Source organism: Epargyreus clarus, unplaced genomic scaffold (assembly GCF_041222505.1).
Source record: "Epargyreus clarus isolate Ecla_fem2 unplaced genomic scaffold, WU_Ecla_fem_2.2 ptg000016l, whole genome shotgun sequence".
In the NCBI taxonomy this organism is placed as follows: Eukaryota; Metazoa; Arthropoda; class Insecta; order Lepidoptera; family Hesperiidae; genus Epargyreus; species Epargyreus clarus.
In genome coordinates, this window is record NW_027332224.1 from 5,304,338 (window position 1) to 5,321,966 (window position 17,629).

The window sequence follows — 17,629 nt, forward strand, 5'->3', positions numbered from 1 at the left end:
TAATTTTGAAAAAATCGAAGGTGTCTGGTATCAAACTTTGGACTTCTGAACTGAGGCTAAAATAAAATAAAAAATATATATATTTTTTTTTTATTTTAGCCTCAGTTCTTGTGTTATGGTTGAATTCAACCATAATACTATCACTGCTATTATTTATAAAGAATAATACTTATTGGACTTATTTTTAAAAATCTTAAGAGTAAAATTTAAACTAAATATGTACCAAAAATATCTATCGTATCTGTGGTATTGTAGGACTGCAAGACATCCTGTTGCAGTCGGACTGTCCCTGCATCGTAGGCTGTAGCAAGTCTACATAATTATGTACTGACGTACTCAGGACAATACCTTGCAATGATATGTGGATCATAATAATGGCTGCCACACACTACCGTTCTGATACGAGTTTTAATTAAAAATGAAAATAATTTTTAAATTTATTTTTACTTTTTTTTTAATTAAGGTTATTTTAGAATATTTTCGTACTTAATTTCCGGAAAGTAATTGTAGTTTATTTTTTAATGATCTTCGAACAAAATATATCTTGAAAAGAAATATAAATATTAAAAAAATATATATTCATTGCCAAGATAGGATCCCGTCAAAAATAAATCTACGAGTGATTTTCAAAAATTGTTTTGAATGCAGAAATAATCAAGACGATTCGTAAACGAAACCTTTATTTTTCTTTTTTATTCTGATTAGAAAATATCTGAATATACCCAATAATGTTTTCGTCACAGGTATAACACACTTAGGCGTTACTTTTCAATATATTTTTATTTATAAATTAATTCTCTCAGCGAGAGTGTAGACTCGTTGTAAAGTAAGCGACCAGTATAAATTGGAACCCCGACCAGAGCAAAGTATCAGTCTCACTGAACAGTCGAGAGGATACATACCAGAAACATGTTCGCTAAACTGGTGAGATTTAATTCAATTATTAAAATTAATTCAATTAAATTGTTTATATGCGTCGATACGGTTGGGATTTTTAGGGATTTTAGATTTGCAAGTCAATTTAGTTTGAAATGATTTATTTTAATTTAATTTAATTAAATGAGAAATATATTATTGGTGTTAAAATAATCGATAAGAAAAAGTATTTTTTGGTTCCAAGAATGTTTTAAATGTATTTTAAACATTCGAAATATTTTATCAGATATTTTTGGACAAGAAATATATTGTACTAAACATCCTAGCGTTATCTATTTCAATTATTTCTTATCGGTCAATAAAATATAAATCTAGGTATGTTTAAAAAGGTTAAAAGATATTTTTTTTATTTTTTACAAATAATATTTCGTACTAAAGTTAAATGTATAAAAAATTGCCTATAAATTTTCCCGCCTTTTTGCAAACAAAAACTTGTTTACAAAATACGTAAATTGTATCACAGATAATGTATCAGATTAGTCTCCCAGAATGTCACAGATAACAAACGTATCCCATTTGTCACAGATCTACTTGAGTGGGTTTGCAATGCGATAAATAGTATGGCGAACTAATTATGATGTACATGTAATTTGTATGCGCGTCACACCCATTACACAGTACAACCTTGCGCCCACAAGGTATCAAAATTGTTTTGTTAAAATAACAATGTTGACATTTCGAATTGAAATACCACGGAATAATTACCTATGTTGGCTGTACAGGAAGATTCGCATGCCTAAGAACGGGAAAAAAAAAGTAATGGCGCCCGAAAAATAATTGGCGCGTAAATGAATGGATACGCGTACCAATTTTACAAATTCAAATAAATGATAATTGTTGTGTCGTATTTAAAAATAAAACTGTCATTTCAAATTTATATGACAACGAACTTTACTCCTATAAAGTAAACAACTAAAATAATAAGCTTCAGTGAATTTAAAAGTAAGTGCGCCTGAAAAATAATTGACGCGTAAATGTGCTCGGATACGCGTACCAATTTAATAAATTCAAATAAATGGGTCATTGTTGTTTCGTTTTAAAAAATAAAACTGACATCAAATTAAAATTGCAACGAACTTTACTCCTGGTGACAAAAAACAAAATAATAAGCTTCCATTAATTTAAATAATTTCTTTAATATGAATTCTGTAAATAACACTTATTTCCTTATTAGATCGTTTTCGTGCAAATCGGCACTTCAATAATTTACACGTTATTACGAGTAGTTAGTTTTATCGTCCAATAATTAGACAGTTAATTAAGTCCTTAATTCGATCGTAAATCATTAAAGCTTGTCATTAGGTATATTGAGACATTTAAAATCTAGTATTGGTAGATATTAACCTAAGAAATATTTGATTTTATATGATACTTTAGAAATGGGACCTATACAACTGTTTAAAATTAAAATAAAGACCACATTTATAATACGACTAGTTTTTGCCCGCGGATTCGCCCGCGTTTAAAAGAAAATAATATGACATACTAACATACATAAAACTTCATTGGAATGACAGTGGCGCCATCTGGCGAAAATTGGTCGTACCAACTCTGAAACCTTCGTGGGCTCATAGACAATAACTTTGTTAAAGATCATCACTTGATCAAATGCATAGTTTACGATTCAATCCTTACTCTAATATCGATTAAAATAATCCATTTTTTGGTCCAAAAGATCGATTCTCCGATTAATCAATCTCAATCGATATTAGTAAGGATTGAATCGTAAAATATGCATTTGATCAAGTGATGAGTGATCTTTAGCAAAGTTGAAGGTACGAATTTTCAGTTTTATGTATGTTAAATTATTTTCTTTTAAACGCGGGCGAAGCCGCGGGCAAAAACTAGTGCCAAATAGATGCATATATTCTTGCAAACATTCGTTACACCCTATTTAGTAGGTCTTGAAATTCGATGCTCGGTGTGATTGAATGACATTGACAACTTTGCAACTCAGTGATTTGATTGTATACGATAAATATAGCCACACACTCGCCAAGCATTAACAAACCATTATAACTTGAAATGTGTGGATAGAGTGTTCGACTTAGTTTGTGTAGGTTAACGCACCGACCAATCCAATGAAGTGTCGGTTGTTTTTTGACAAATCAAAGTGATTTTGTCGCAATCACTTGCGACGCGTTCTCATGTTTATAGGTGTGAACCATAGGTAAGTAAAGATTACTCACTCCTAACAAGAAAATGTACCCAGTTTTGAGAATTGAAATAGTTGCGTAAAAAACGTTTTGCCGCATCTCCGTGCTAAAATATTTGAAATAATTATTTATTTATTACGTAAATTACGCAGTATTAGTTATTTATTCGTAAATTTTCTCTAAAATGTTTTTATTTGTCAAGAATTCAAAAAAAGAACTTACTAATAAGCCGTTTGTGGCTTCATTAAATTTCAAGGCGGCGAAGTATCTTTACTAATCTATGGTGTGGACTATGTACGGCAATAGACTTATAGATATTTTTTCGATACGGTATAGAAAGAGCTTCGTCCCCTTTCAAACTGACAGCTGTAATCGATTTATATTTGAAATATATTTCAGAACGACTTTTTACCAATTGGTAATAACTCGTAGATTCAACCAACTAATTGTAAATGCAAAATCACACAAGAATTAAATGTTTCGTTTTTTACTTCTATAAATTACTAGCTGACCCGGCAAACTTTGCACGGCCTCAAAATCTATTTATCAAATATATTTCATATAAAATATAGCCTATGTTACTCGTGGATAGTGTAGCTTTCGAATGGTGAAAGAATTTTTAAAATCGGTCCAGTAGTTTTTGAGCCTATTCATGACAATCAAACAAACAAAGTTTTCCTCTTTATAATAATAATATAGACATGTAAAATAATTTTTATTTAGAAATAAGTATAAGTAACACAACCGTACCAACCAAGAATTTCTATTTATATATTTACAACCAAGAATATCTATTAATTATTTTTTTTTATCCGATAGTTTGTTCTTTGCGCCCTGGCAGCGGTAGCGCTCGCCCAGAACAAATACCCCGCGGGCCTGCACCCCGCCGTGTGCCCCAACTACCCCTACTGCGACACCACCGCCTTCCAGCGCTTCACCCCGCAAGGACAGCCCATCCCTGAGTGGGTCTACAACCCCTCCATCTTACCCGTCGCACCAGCTGAGTAAGTTAATAATACAGCGGCATTTTGAAGATGGTAGAACCATTTGTGGTTCGACTCCGGCGGCACCACCGCCACAGCTATTTCTGCCTCATAATAGCAGTGTTAGGCGCTCCTGTGTTCCATTTTGAAGGGTGTGGTAAAGGAGACATACTTTTCCGAGGCGTTTCAGCTTAGTCCTTAGGGGTAACAGCGCATCTGAGGGCGAACTCAGGCAGGAATATCTAATCCAATCTGGTGTTGATTACAAATGTCCATGGGCGGCAGTAACCATTTACCATCAGGTGGACTGCGTGCTAGTCTGCTACTCCTATCTGCTAAAAAAATGAACTACATACAGGTAGAGTGACATCTATTGGTCATACAATCATGGGTCGGTTCAAAATTTGTGAAATAATATTAGGAGCAAGAAACAAGGAAAACTAATTAGGATATCATCAAATAGGATAAAAATTATTAAAATTTGTAAGCAATTATGTCTAAAATTGATTACGTATGTGTTAATTCTGAATTCACAAATAAATAGATTTGATTTGATTTGATTTGAAATGTTTCTAATATGTGGGCTTCACTATACCCTTCAAACTAGAACACGCAACACGCATGCGGCACATACAAAATATTTATCGAATTAAGAAACTTTTATAAGGACTCAAAGCTGTAAAGATAAAAAAATCGTATTAAAATAATTAATAAATAAATATTTCCAGCCCCAACGCCGCCGCCGGAGCCCGCTACCCCGCGAACTTCAACGCCGCTACCTGCCCCAACTACCCCTACTGTTGGTGATCTCCAAAACAACCCCAAAACAAACAACGGACGTGAACAGCTTCTATAACATCGTTAATACCAGATTTTCGAACAAAGTGTCTATATGTCAAGTTTGACAGTGACAGCTGACAGCTTTAGTTTTTTTTTTTTTAACAGCCAACAATGCTTTGTAGAAATTCTGCGTAGATTAGCAATGTTACTGCCATTAAATGTAAATAGACAAAATGTCTGAAAAATAAAAAATGCTTTTGCATTTGTATTTTTGTATAAAATTGTAAAAAATCTGTACATAAAAATAATAAATACTGTTTTGTATATTCTGTTGTTTTGTTTAATCTCCGTTGAAAGGCTTATGTGTAAAGTGAAGAATATTCTAGAAAACTGCAATTAATTTATTAACTAATTTACAAATTTTAATGGCTAAAGTCTGGAGCTAATAATGCTTTTTAATACGATTTTTTTTTTGACATTTTTACAAAAAATATGTTGCCAACAATATCGATTTTCCATAAACTTGTCGATATTTTAATTAAAAAAATAAATTAAGAAAGCAAATTATATGTATTTTCACACAAAGCCTCAAAATATCACAAAAATCACTACCAGTTTTATATTTAACCAGCAGACCCGGCAAACTTTGTACCGCCTCAAAATTTTATTTATCAAATATATTTCATATGTAATATAGCCTATGTTACTCTCAGATAATGTAGCTTTCGAATGGTGAAAAAATTTTTAAAATCGGTCCAGTAGGATTTGACCCTATTCATCACAACTAAACAAACAAACAAAGTTTTCCTCTTTATGATATTAGTATAGACAAAAAAATTACATCCTAGTTTTTGAACTTTACAATAAAAGATTCATGTTAAAAATACCCATCACTTACTTACGTTCTCATAACAAAAAGACAACAACTTTAAAACTAAAAAAAACAGAAAATGTCTGAAATCGCCAGCCCTATACATTACCTAAAAAATTGACACAACGAAATTCAATTACGCATTGAAATCTGTTGTTGTAATGAACTTGTATGCATGCCGTCACGCTCTGATCAGCAATAATAGCCAATGTAGAAACAACATATGTCCAAACTTAGGGATGTAATGGTACATTGTGGAACATTCGATCAATACTTTCTTAATCGGGCTATTTCGTACAACCCATTATTGCTTATTAAAGAACTCTGTTCGATTCCGGCAACAGCACCACCTATTTCTGTTATAACAGCAGTGTTAAGCTGCTGTGTTCTGGTTTGAAGGGTGTCATCATCATCATCAACAACCCATTACTGTACCACTGCTGGGCACGGGTCTCTTCTCATAATGAGAAGGATTAGGCCATAGTCCACCGCCCTGGCCAAGTGCGTATTGGTGGACTTCACATACCTGTGAGATTTTATTTTTTATCAATCTCTCAGGTATGCAGGTTTCCTCACGATGTTTTCCTTCACCATTTAGCAAGTGATAATTAATTTCTAATACGCACATAACTTTGAAAAATCAGTGCGTGCCTGGGATTTGAACCTCGGACCCCTCGAACGAGAGCCGAGTTTCTTCACCACTAGGCTATCACTGCTTTCAATTGAAAGGTGTGCTAAGGCATATTTTTCTAAGGCATTCTGGCTTAGTCCTCAGGGATAGCTGTCATATTACAGAAAACGTTGTTATAATAGACAATAATTGTGAATCGGTAATTTCTTTACTTAGCTTCCGTTCTCTTTTAATACGCTTTTATTAGCTTCAGACGTATGTATGTTGGTATGTTAGTATGTAACGGAATCTTTGAACATGATTTTAACCCCCTTCAAAACGTCGGATTAACTTGAAATTTGGCATACTTATTAAGGACCGATGACAATTCAATATTTTAAACATTCTGACCCGTTATCCTTACTAGGTTAATCAGGATCAGCGATTTTTGTTTTCCTGAGACCCGGAAGGTCTGCGTTAAGACCAATAAAGGAATCTACCAGGCGCGCCGATCACCTAACCTAACCTGACCTGACCTGACCTGCCCTGACCTGACCTGACCTGACCTGACCTCAACTTAGACACGTCCGTTGTTAATAGCATCATGAAGCAGTGTCTCATCATCCTTATTCATTCAGCACTTCAACATCTGCACCTTCCTTTAACAAGATTTCCACTATTTCATTGTTCCCATTTCTTGCTGCCAAATGTAAAGGCAAATATGATTTCAGCTCATCGTCATAGTCACAACATATATTATTAACTTGAGCTGTAAAATTAATTAAACTACTAACAGTTTTAAAATCTCTGCATGCAGCAGCAACACAAAGAGAAGAAATTCTAGAATTATTTTTTATATTAACATCATCATGCTGTAATATTAAATCGATGATTGGACGACGTCCTTTTGAAATGGCTAGATGTAAAGCAGTTGACCGTTTTTCTCTTGAGTATTGCCATCAGCGCCTGTTTTTAAAAGATGCTGTATCATCCTTTTTCCGTGATTACTTTTATCCAAGATAGAGGACCTGGGATATGGTATAAATTATGAAAGAAAGCAGTTAGCATTGGCAATTCGGATGTCATTAAACAACTCCTCTGGGATTTTCACGTTAACAATAAAAATAAACACCAATGTAAAACACCACTTCATACAGCTGTGTTAAACAATGACCCAATATTCATTTTTGCATTGCTAAGCAAAGGTGCTGATGCTGATTCGAAAGATAAACTTGATAATACGCTACGTAATAATCGTTAAAATAATCGCTAAAATAATCACTAAAAAATGAAAAATAAATAATAGTTAAAAAAAACTAAAAAATACGCTTTTATAAAAAATTCGACCAAAAAATGAAAAATAAATAAATAGTTTTAAAAAAACTAAAAAAATACACTTTTTATAGAAAATCCAACTAAAAAATAGAAAATATTTTTTTTTAAATTTGAATTAAGAATAGTGTAAATAAGATAAAAATATATTTTATTGTAAAAAAAGCGTGGGGTGCTTTTTAAGATATTATCAAAATGATAATCCTTCTACTCAATATCTATCAATAAAATATTTATAACTATTGACACCATGCACCCCACGCTTTTTTTACAATAAAAAATATTTTTATCTTATTTACACTATTCTTAATTCAAATTTAAAACAAAATATTTTCTATTTTTTAGTTGGATTTTCTATAAAAAGTGTATTTTTTTAGTTTTTTTAAAACTATTTATTTATTTTACAATAAAAAATATTTTTATCTTATTTACACTATTCTTAATTCAAATTTAAAAAAAAATATTTTCTATTTTTTAGTTGGATTTTCTATAAAAAGTGTATTTTTTTAGTTTTTTTAAACTATTATTTATTTTTCATTTTTTGGTCGAATTTTTTATAAAAGCGTATTTTTTAGTTTTTTTTTAACTATTATTTATTTATATAATAAAATAATAAAAATATTTCCAGACGACTATGTAGTCCATGGTAAGAGGCTACTGCCACCCATGAACCATTATCAACCCCAGATAGGATACTAGGTCCGCCACAGCTATTCCCTCGAAGACTAAATTGGAACGTCTGAGAAAGCTTGTCTCCTTTACCACACCCTTCACACCAAACCATTTGTCTCAAAGAGATTGAATATACCTTATATATAAAATTCTCGTGTCACAATGTTAGTTACCGCACTCCTCTGGAACGGCTTTACCCATTTTCACCAAATTGTATATGCATATTCAGTAGGTCTAAGAATCGGCTACTATCTATTTTTCATACCCCTAAGTGATAAGGGTTGTTCACCCTTACCATTTTTTTATTTATATGGCAACACAACGTTTGCCGGGTCAGCTAGTAGGATTATAAAGTTAAATTTATTAGTCCTTGTACAATATAATTTATTACCAATATTACCATAGTGTAACAAACTATTAATTATCTGTTTTCACTAAATCACACAGATAAATAATTTATTCCTCCCACGTGACATAACTCATCATAGTATAATAAGACAATCGATAGAACAATGCAATGCCAATGATTTATTTCATTTGTGTATCTAATTAAAATATTTTAGTGACATTGATAGTAAGGACGCGTATCCGAGCACTTTCCCGCGCTGTCACATGTGTATGATTCTAATGATTTAGAATAGTTATGACATAACAGATTATTAATATCAAAATCAAAATAAAAAAGAAACATTTTTTAATTCAAAATATGTACTTTGCCGAGAACTTTTTGAATGTCATTACATCTACCATCACTTCACTAGGTATTTCGTTATGGAGGAGAAGCGGCGAAAGAAACTCCATAACACACATCTTTTAAAAAAATATACACGTTTTTTACAAGATAATGTTCTTATGTTCTTTGTCGACATTTGATGGCTGTCCCACTGCTGGGTGCGGGTCTTTTCTCAGGACAAAAGAGACTAGACCATAGACCACCACGCTAAGAAAGTGGGAATTGGTAGACATGACAAAACTTTGACCTTTTTGATGTGAAACATCTATAGCCGCACGTAAAACCGATTTCTGGCGTGGCGACGCATGCCGACGCACGCTATACGATGGTATATATATACAGTCTATATGCAGTAGTGTGTACGGTGTGGCGACGCGTCGTGCGCAATCGAATTCAATAAATAGTCATCGTTATCTGGAAAAAAATCGTAAAATTTTATTTTATCATTATGACATATTTAGTTCCTATCACAATATGTTCTTTTCTGCATATTGCTTTTACAAAATAATGTCGATGTTTCACATCTGCCAGGCGTCCCGTGACGGCTCACATTTTTTAAAGAACTGCATATACTCGTAGGTGTTTTCGTCCACCGGTACAACAATTGATAAAAAAAATATAATTTATCTATACTAATATTATAAAGAGGAAAACTTTGTTTTGTTTGTTTGATTGTAATGAATAGGCTCAAACACTACTGGACCGATTTTAAAAATTCTTTCACCATTCGAAAGCTACATTATCCACGAGTAACATAGGCTATGTTTTATATGATATATTTGATAAATAGATTTTGAGGCGGTACAAAGTTTGCCGGGTCAGCTAGTAATTTATAGTACGCACATAACTTTGAAAATCAGATGTGTGGTCCTGGGTCGAACCTTGGACTTCCCGATTGAAAGGCAGAGTTTTTTAGGCTATCACTGTTTTTAATACTGTTCAAACACTAAGATTTTTTTTACATGAAAGTATTTTAAATAAATACATATACAATTATATTAATCTAATATATACCAGCTTTGTAGCATACCTTGTTACATTCAAAAATAATATACTCGTAAGTATTATATAAGAAACCTAAGGGAAGAGGAGGAAGAGGTAGTTTTCAATACGAAAAGTTTTTGATGTAAAACATCTATAGCCGCACGTAAAACCGATTTCTGGCGTGGCGACGCATGCCGTGCGTGCCATGCATCGCCACGCTATACGATGGTATATATATACAGTCTATATGCAGTAGTGTGTACGGTGTGGCGAATATAACTATTACCGAAGTCACTGATTAAACGAATTAAGTAGTAACGATTTGAAATAAATTCGTAAATTTTTGTATTTAATGAAAATAAATGTTTATTCAATAAATAGTCATCGTTATCTGGAAAAAAATCGTAATATTTTATTTTATCATTATGACATATTTAGTTCCTATCACAATATGTTCTTTTCTGCATATTACTTTTACAAAATAATGTCGATGTTTCACATCTGCCAGGCGTCCCGTGACGGCTCACATTTTTTTTTAAAGATAGTAGGTACCTATCATATTAAATTCGAAATGATTTTAAACGCGAAGAAATGCATTTCATATAGTATATTGCACTAAGGCACCAGTACAAAGCAAAACCCTTGTTTGTTTGTGTTTTTTAAACCTTTTTCTATTTTAACAAGGCCAAAGAAATTTATCTTACGGAGGTACTTAAATAGTGCAAAAAAATGAGACCAGGAAGCGCGTAGATCGTTTGTACACAATGTACCATTAAATAAAATTAACAACAAAATAAATCAGACTTAACGACGTTCGTACAATTCATTTACGTGATAATAAAAGTGAAATATTTGAGTCAGATCCGCCATCTTTTCTTCCCGCCTTTAATTATGGAGCTGTCAGATAGGGTTGGCGATCTGAGGTCGATTAATCGAAGAATCGATGTGGGCCAAAAAATCGATTATTTTAATCGTTCAGTAATGGATCGAATCATTGAATATCTTTCATCCTGTAAAATCAAAAGTGGAGCTTTTCTAAGTTGGTTCAATGTGTTATAGACATTTTTTGCTGATATACACATTTCAGAGCTTATTTGGTCCTGATGACCTTTTTACGCTGCTTACGCCGTTATCCAACGGCATATATTGAGCGCCGACTTCAGAACTATGTACTAAACCAACATTTATTTATTATTTTTTACTTTGTAGTGACATAGAAGTCGGTTGTATTTTTTTGTCAAAATGTTTTTAGCTAGAACAGATCGAAGATCGATTTTTGGAGAATCGATTCTTTGGGCCTTGATTTTTAGTGAATCGATCTATTGCACTTCGATTTGAATCGGTTCAAGAATCGATATTTTTCGGAAAGAATCGCCATCTTTCTTCCCGCCGTTAATTATGGAGCTGTCAGAACGGATGCGTTCGGATGCGTCCTTGCATGCCCTATAAAGATTTACTACTCATTCGTATCACCTTACTTATACATTAAAAAAATTGACGTTTAAAATAGGTTGTAAAGAGAAATAGTTTTTAATGTTATTTACATATATAATACGAGTATTTTTTTATATATTTTTTGTTATAAGTAGGTACCGAAATTAATTATCATACCATATCTATTGTAATTAATTTCTAATACGCACATAACTTAAAAATCTTAACGTACTTTTGACTGTTGGATCCGCAATTGAAAGGCCAAGAGTCAAACTAGGCAACCATTACTATTTGAACCGAGTTCAAAATCTGTAAAATTGCATACAATACCCCATCATCATCATCATCATCAACCCATTACTGTCCGTCTGCCGGGCACATGTCTCTGTTTGAAAACTTTTGTTTTAGATTTCTTAAGCATGCAGGTTTCCTCACGATGTTTTCCTTCACCATTTAAGCAAATGATAATTAATTTCTAATTAACTGAAAAATTAAAGTTGCGTGCCTGGGATTTGAACCTCGGACCCCTCGATCAAGGAACCGAGTCTTAACCACTAGGCTATCACTGCTCTTACAATACCCCGTTATCACTAAAATACATTAAGCAATGAGGAAGCTCTTATCAGTAAGGTGTAAATTATGGACCATCTTGTATCTAGTGAGACGTGGAGTTATTTCGATGACTTATAGTTATTTTATAAGCCTTTTTGATTTATATAACTACATCTTTTGACGATTTAAACAGTTGTAGTCTCACCTGTTTTTGCCCGCGGCTTCGCCCGCGTTTAAAAGAAAATAATATGACATACTAACACACATAACACTGAAAAGTCGTACATTCATTGGAATGGCAGTGGCACCATCTGGCGAAAATTGGTTGTACCAACTATGGAACCTTCGTGGGCTCATGGACAACAACTTTGCTAAAGATCATCACTTGATCAAATGCATAGTTCACGATTCAATTCTTACTAATATCGATTAAAATATTAGTTTTTTTTTGGTCTAAAAGATCGATTCTCCGATTAATGATCTTAGATCGCCATCCCTAGTTCCCGTGGGATTTCCGGGATAAAAACTATCATATGTCCTTTCTCGGCTCTCAGACTATCTTTGTACAAAATTTCATTAAAATCGGTTCAGTGTAGTTTAGTTCAGTTTAGGCGTGAAGAAGAGACAACCAGACAGATAGACAGACAGACAGACAGAGTTACTTTATAATATTAGTAAGGAAGTAAGGATTTGAAACTTGGCCTTTCAATCTGGAAGTCCGAGGTTCGAATCTCAGGGGGCCTACCACCATTTTTTAAAAATTTTAAATTTTTTTATAAATATTCCGTCATACACAGTTGAACAAACTTAAACCCTTATTAATTTTTCGCTTATCCATCGTATAAAACCAACTGAAATTGTCATATTTTGCTTAAAAAGTTAAATTTCCTACAAAAAAGTAAAAGTATGATTAAAATAATATCGTGTTAAGAGATGGTAGTAACCCCCAGATGGTAGCACACCAATTATAGAAATAAATTTCGTTAAGGATTTTTCGTTATGTGTTTCGTCATATCGTGTCTTGTTTCCTTCATGTTGTTAAGATGTTTCGTTATGGAGAAGCGGCGTAAGAAATTCCATAACACATCTTTAAAAAAAGAATGTTATCTACAACGATAAACTAAAACCATTTTTCACCATCACGCACTCACACACACACTCTCTCACGCACACATACATATACATACGCTAATATGAGTTGGACACGCGTTTAATTAAAGTAGTTACAATTCTTAAATCATGTGTATTATATTTGACTAACTGACCCGGCAAACTTTGTACCGCCTCAAAATCTAATTATCAAATATATTTCATATAAAATATAGCCTCGTTACTCGTGGATAATGTAGCTTTTGAATGGTGAAAGAATTTTTAAAATCGGTCCAGTAGTTTTTGAGCCTAGCTGACTAGCTGACCCGGCAAACTTTGTACCGCCTCAAAATCTAATGATCAAATATATTTCATATAAAATATAGCCTATGTTACTCGTGGATAATGTAGCTTTTGAATGGTGAAAGAATTTTTAAAATCGGTCCAGTAGTTTTTGAGCCTATTCATTACAACCAAACAAACAAACAAAGTTTTCCTCTTTATAATATTAGTATAGATTAATTTTTTGTCCTGGTGATGAGCGGGGCACCCAGTAATACGGGCTACCAACCCAGTACAAAACCCTTGCGTCTTGTTTTTATAATTGTACTTTAATCAATAAACATTTCTATTTTCTTTTATTAATTTTATAAAACATCTGGAGCGGAATGTTTACGATATCGATTTAAGAAACTCATCATCAATGTTTATTTAATTAAAATAAAGATCGAATACAAACAATTAAAAACGCAATTTAAGTTAAAGAACCGGCTACCATTTTTAAATACGATCCACCACCTGTGTCGTCCAATAATTGAAGTAAGTCATTGAGTTTTAAAAGGTCGTTATAATGGACATTCATGTAACACAGCGCTTCTCAAAGTTATTCATTCACATACCCCTATCATGTCACGACGAAACCCCCTACATTTTAAAGAAATTTGGTAATAGATAGAGAAAATAAATTTTGTAGGTGGTAGAGCCCTTTGTAGTTCGACTCCATCGACACCAGCGCTACACCTATTTCTGCCTAATAACAGCAGTGTTACGCGCTGCTGTGGTATGGTTTGAAGAATGTGGTAAGGCAGACATACTTTTCCGAGGCATTCACGCTTAGTCCTCAGGGGTAGCGGCGCATCTCTGGCCAACCTTAGGTAGGAATCTAATCGTTTAATTACAGATGTCCATAAACAGCAGTAGCCACTTACCATCACGTGCACATGCTCGTCTGCTACTCCTATATTATAAAAAAGCAGTCAAAAGGCTAAAGATGTATGTAATAGTGTGTCAACCTGTTTGTGAGAATATCTTAAGTAGGGTTGTTTCTTGTCGTAAATTGAAGCACTCTAAACCTGATTGAATACCTGACTGTATATTTAACGCCTTAAAGGCACATTAAGAGGATATACTTCGTCTTAACACTCATTGTACCTTATTTAGCAAATAGATATTGTAATTATGTATATTTTGTATATAATTGTACTTTAATCAATAAAACATTTTTTTGATGTGAAACATAAGCCGCACGTAAACTATAGCCGCACGTAAAACCGATTTCTGGCGTGGCGACGCATGCCGTGGCCACGCTATACGATGGTATATACAGGGTGTCCCGTAAGTACCACGACAAACTTGGGGAGAACATAGGTGAGGGTCTGACCTCTCTGAGAAAAAAAAATAACCTTAGTAAAAGTGTCACCGTTTTTGCACTATCAATTGTTTTAGATTTTTTGAGAAATTCAGCCCTCTTCATCTTCTTTCGTTAACTACGTGTACAAATTTGGTGTTGCAGTGTTAATTTTTTCTGATAAATACTATCAGATAGTTGGTCTATCATATTAAAATGTAAATTGGTTAAAAGATGTAAAGGAACCATGAAAAAAAGAGGGATGTTTTTAGATTTTAATTTTTTTACTATTTTTCCCTCAACTTTGACTCGTCGCGGTGAAAAAAAAATGTACTGGATTATAAGTGTACGTTTCACCAAAAAATATGTCCAGTTAATAGAGATTTCAAAAAGGTACCACACTTACTATTTAAAGTTGAAGAAAAAAAGTTAAGGCCATTTTTGCATGAAAGGGACTGAAACCAACTAAAGCGTAATGATAGAGTTTTTATTTAAATTACGGTTTCCACCGACTCACAACGTGTCAGGCAGTACTAAATTACATTATTACCTAGTTACACACTTAAAAATATCATTCTTCATTTGTAAAAAAACAATTTAGTAACTATCTAGCAAACAAAGTATTACAATTTATTAAGTCAATTTTTACCTACTTTGAACTGTCGTTTCGAAGTAAAACTTCGTACATGTATGTAATTTGAATGACAATACCATAATTTGACATCTTGGAACAGATCTGATGATGTAGCCAGCAGGTGCATGGTTCATTTCTTAGTAAATCCCTCGAGTTTGGGCTAAATTGGTAAGAGATCTACCATCCATATCCTGGCTCCATCATCAGATCTATTCCAAGATATCAAATTAAGGTATTGTCATTCAAATTACATACATGTACGAAGTTTCACTTCGAAACGACAGTTCAAAGTAGGTAAAAATTGACTTAATAAATTGTAATACTCTGTTTGTTAGTTAGTTACTAAACTGTTTTTTTACAAATGAAGAATGATATTTTTAAGTGTGTAACTAGGTAATAATGTAATTTAGTACTGCCTGACACGTTGTGAGTCGGTAGAAACCGTAATTTAAATAAAAACTCTATCATTACGCTTTAGTTGGTTTCAGTCCCTTTCATGCAAAAATGGCCTTAACTTTTTTTCTTCAACTTTAAATAGTAAGTGTGGTACCTTTTTGAAATCTCTATTAACTGGACATATTTTTTGGTGGAACGTACACTTATAATCCAGTACATTTTTTTTTCACCGCGACGAGTCAAAGTCGAGGGAAAAATAGTAAAAAAATTAAAATCTAAAAATATCCCTATTTTTTTCAGGGTTCCTTTACATCTTTTAACCAATTTACATTTCAATATAATAGACCAACTATCTGATAGTATTTAACAGAAAAAATAAACACTGCATCACCAAATTTGTACACGCAGTTAACGAAAGAAGATGAAGAGGGCTGAATTTCTCAAAAAATCTAAAACAATTGATAGTGCAAAAACGGTGACACTTTTACCAAGGTAATTTTTTTTTCCCAGAGAGGTCAGACCCTCACCTATGTTCTCCCTAAGTTTGTCGTGGTACTTACGGGACACCCTGTATATACAGTCTATATGCAGTAGTGTGTACGGTGTGGCGACGCGTCGCCATGCGCAAAAATCGTATTATTTTATTTTATCATTATGACATATTTAGTTCCTATCACAATATGTTCTTTTCTGCATATTACTTTTACAAAATAATGTCGATGTTTCACATCTGCCAGGCGTCCCGTGACGGCTCACATTTTTTTTGATGTGAAACATCTATAGCCGCACGTAAAAAAGATTTCTGGCGTGGCGACGATTACCTTTAACTACATAGACAAATGTTCTATAAGGGACAGAGCTATTAGAACAATGTGATAAAAAAAGACAACTAGTGTTTGACCTTGCGTTTCAAGTGTACGCAAACGTAAATATTGACCATGGAATATAGTGACCAATGATTACTTCAGTCAAAACGGGACATCGATTTTTTTATGTCAAATACTTTTTACTTGAAAAAATATAGTTAGAAATAATAAAAAACACGCTTTTATGATAAAATTAACTAAAAAGTAGAAAATAATTTTCAATCTAGGAATCATTTAAGGAAAAGTAAATAGTATAATTGTGCAAAAAATGTGGGGCGCTTTATGAAAACTGATAAATGGAGCACCCCATGTTTTTTTCACAATTATAATATTTACTGTTACTTAATTGACAATGGCAACGGTTCATTTCGGAGACAACGGCACGAAGCATCGAAAAAAGGGACTGTCCCGTTAAAAACGGGACGTATGGACGTATATTTCTCATTGATACTCATGCTTGTCAAAGACAATGAAATAATGGAACAGAAGGTAAAAAATGTCCAGAACTGTCGATAATAGTTTTAGTACATCGTTTACGTAGAAATGTTATAGTACAGTTTAACTAAATAAATTATTATTATATAAATATATAATTTGATGAAAGAATGTATCTATACAGATGTATCGACTGGTTTAAAATATACGATTTAAAAATTGTTTATATTTATTATCGTATATTAGTAAAGATTACTCACTCCTAACAAGAAAATGTACCCAGTTTTGAGAATTGAAATAGTTGCGTAAAAAAGATTTGCCACGTCTCCGTGCTAAAATGTCCCTAAAATATTTGAAATAATTATTTATCTATTATGTAAATTACGCAGTATTAGTTATTTATTTGTAAATTTTCTCTAAAAATGTTTTTATTTGTCAAGAATTCAAAAAAAACTTACTAATAAGCCGTTTGTGGCTTCATTCAATTTCAAGGCGGCGAAGTATCTTTACTAATTTATGTTTATTATTTTCAGTTTTAT

The 17,629-nt window shown here is 32.9% G+C and overlaps 1 protein-coding gene and 1 long non-coding RNA gene across 2 annotated transcripts in view; both read left to right on the forward strand.

Annotated features, from left to right (window-relative positions):
* The first annotated feature begins 844 nt into the window (after positions 1–844).
* Positions 845–5,181, forward strand: CPH1 (cuticular protein hypothetical 1). The gene is made up of 3 exons (XM_073081469.1): positions 845–924; positions 3,912–4,096; positions 4,804–5,181. Exons 1-3 carry the CDS (start codon positions 910–912, stop codon positions 4,880–4,882), a joined length of 279 nt encoding a protein of 92 aa, XP_072937570.1. The 5' UTR covers positions 845–909; the 3' UTR covers positions 4,883–5,181.
* A 9,777-nt stretch (positions 5,182–14,958) lies between these two features.
* Positions 14,959–17,629, forward strand: part of LOC140748655 (uncharacterized) — a 342,763-nt gene continuing 340,092 nt past the window's right edge. Inside the window, exon 1 of the long non-coding RNA XR_012102963.1 lies at positions 14,959–16,557. This is a non-coding gene — a long non-coding RNA (uncharacterized LOC140748655). The remainder of the gene's footprint in view (positions 16,558–17,629) is intronic.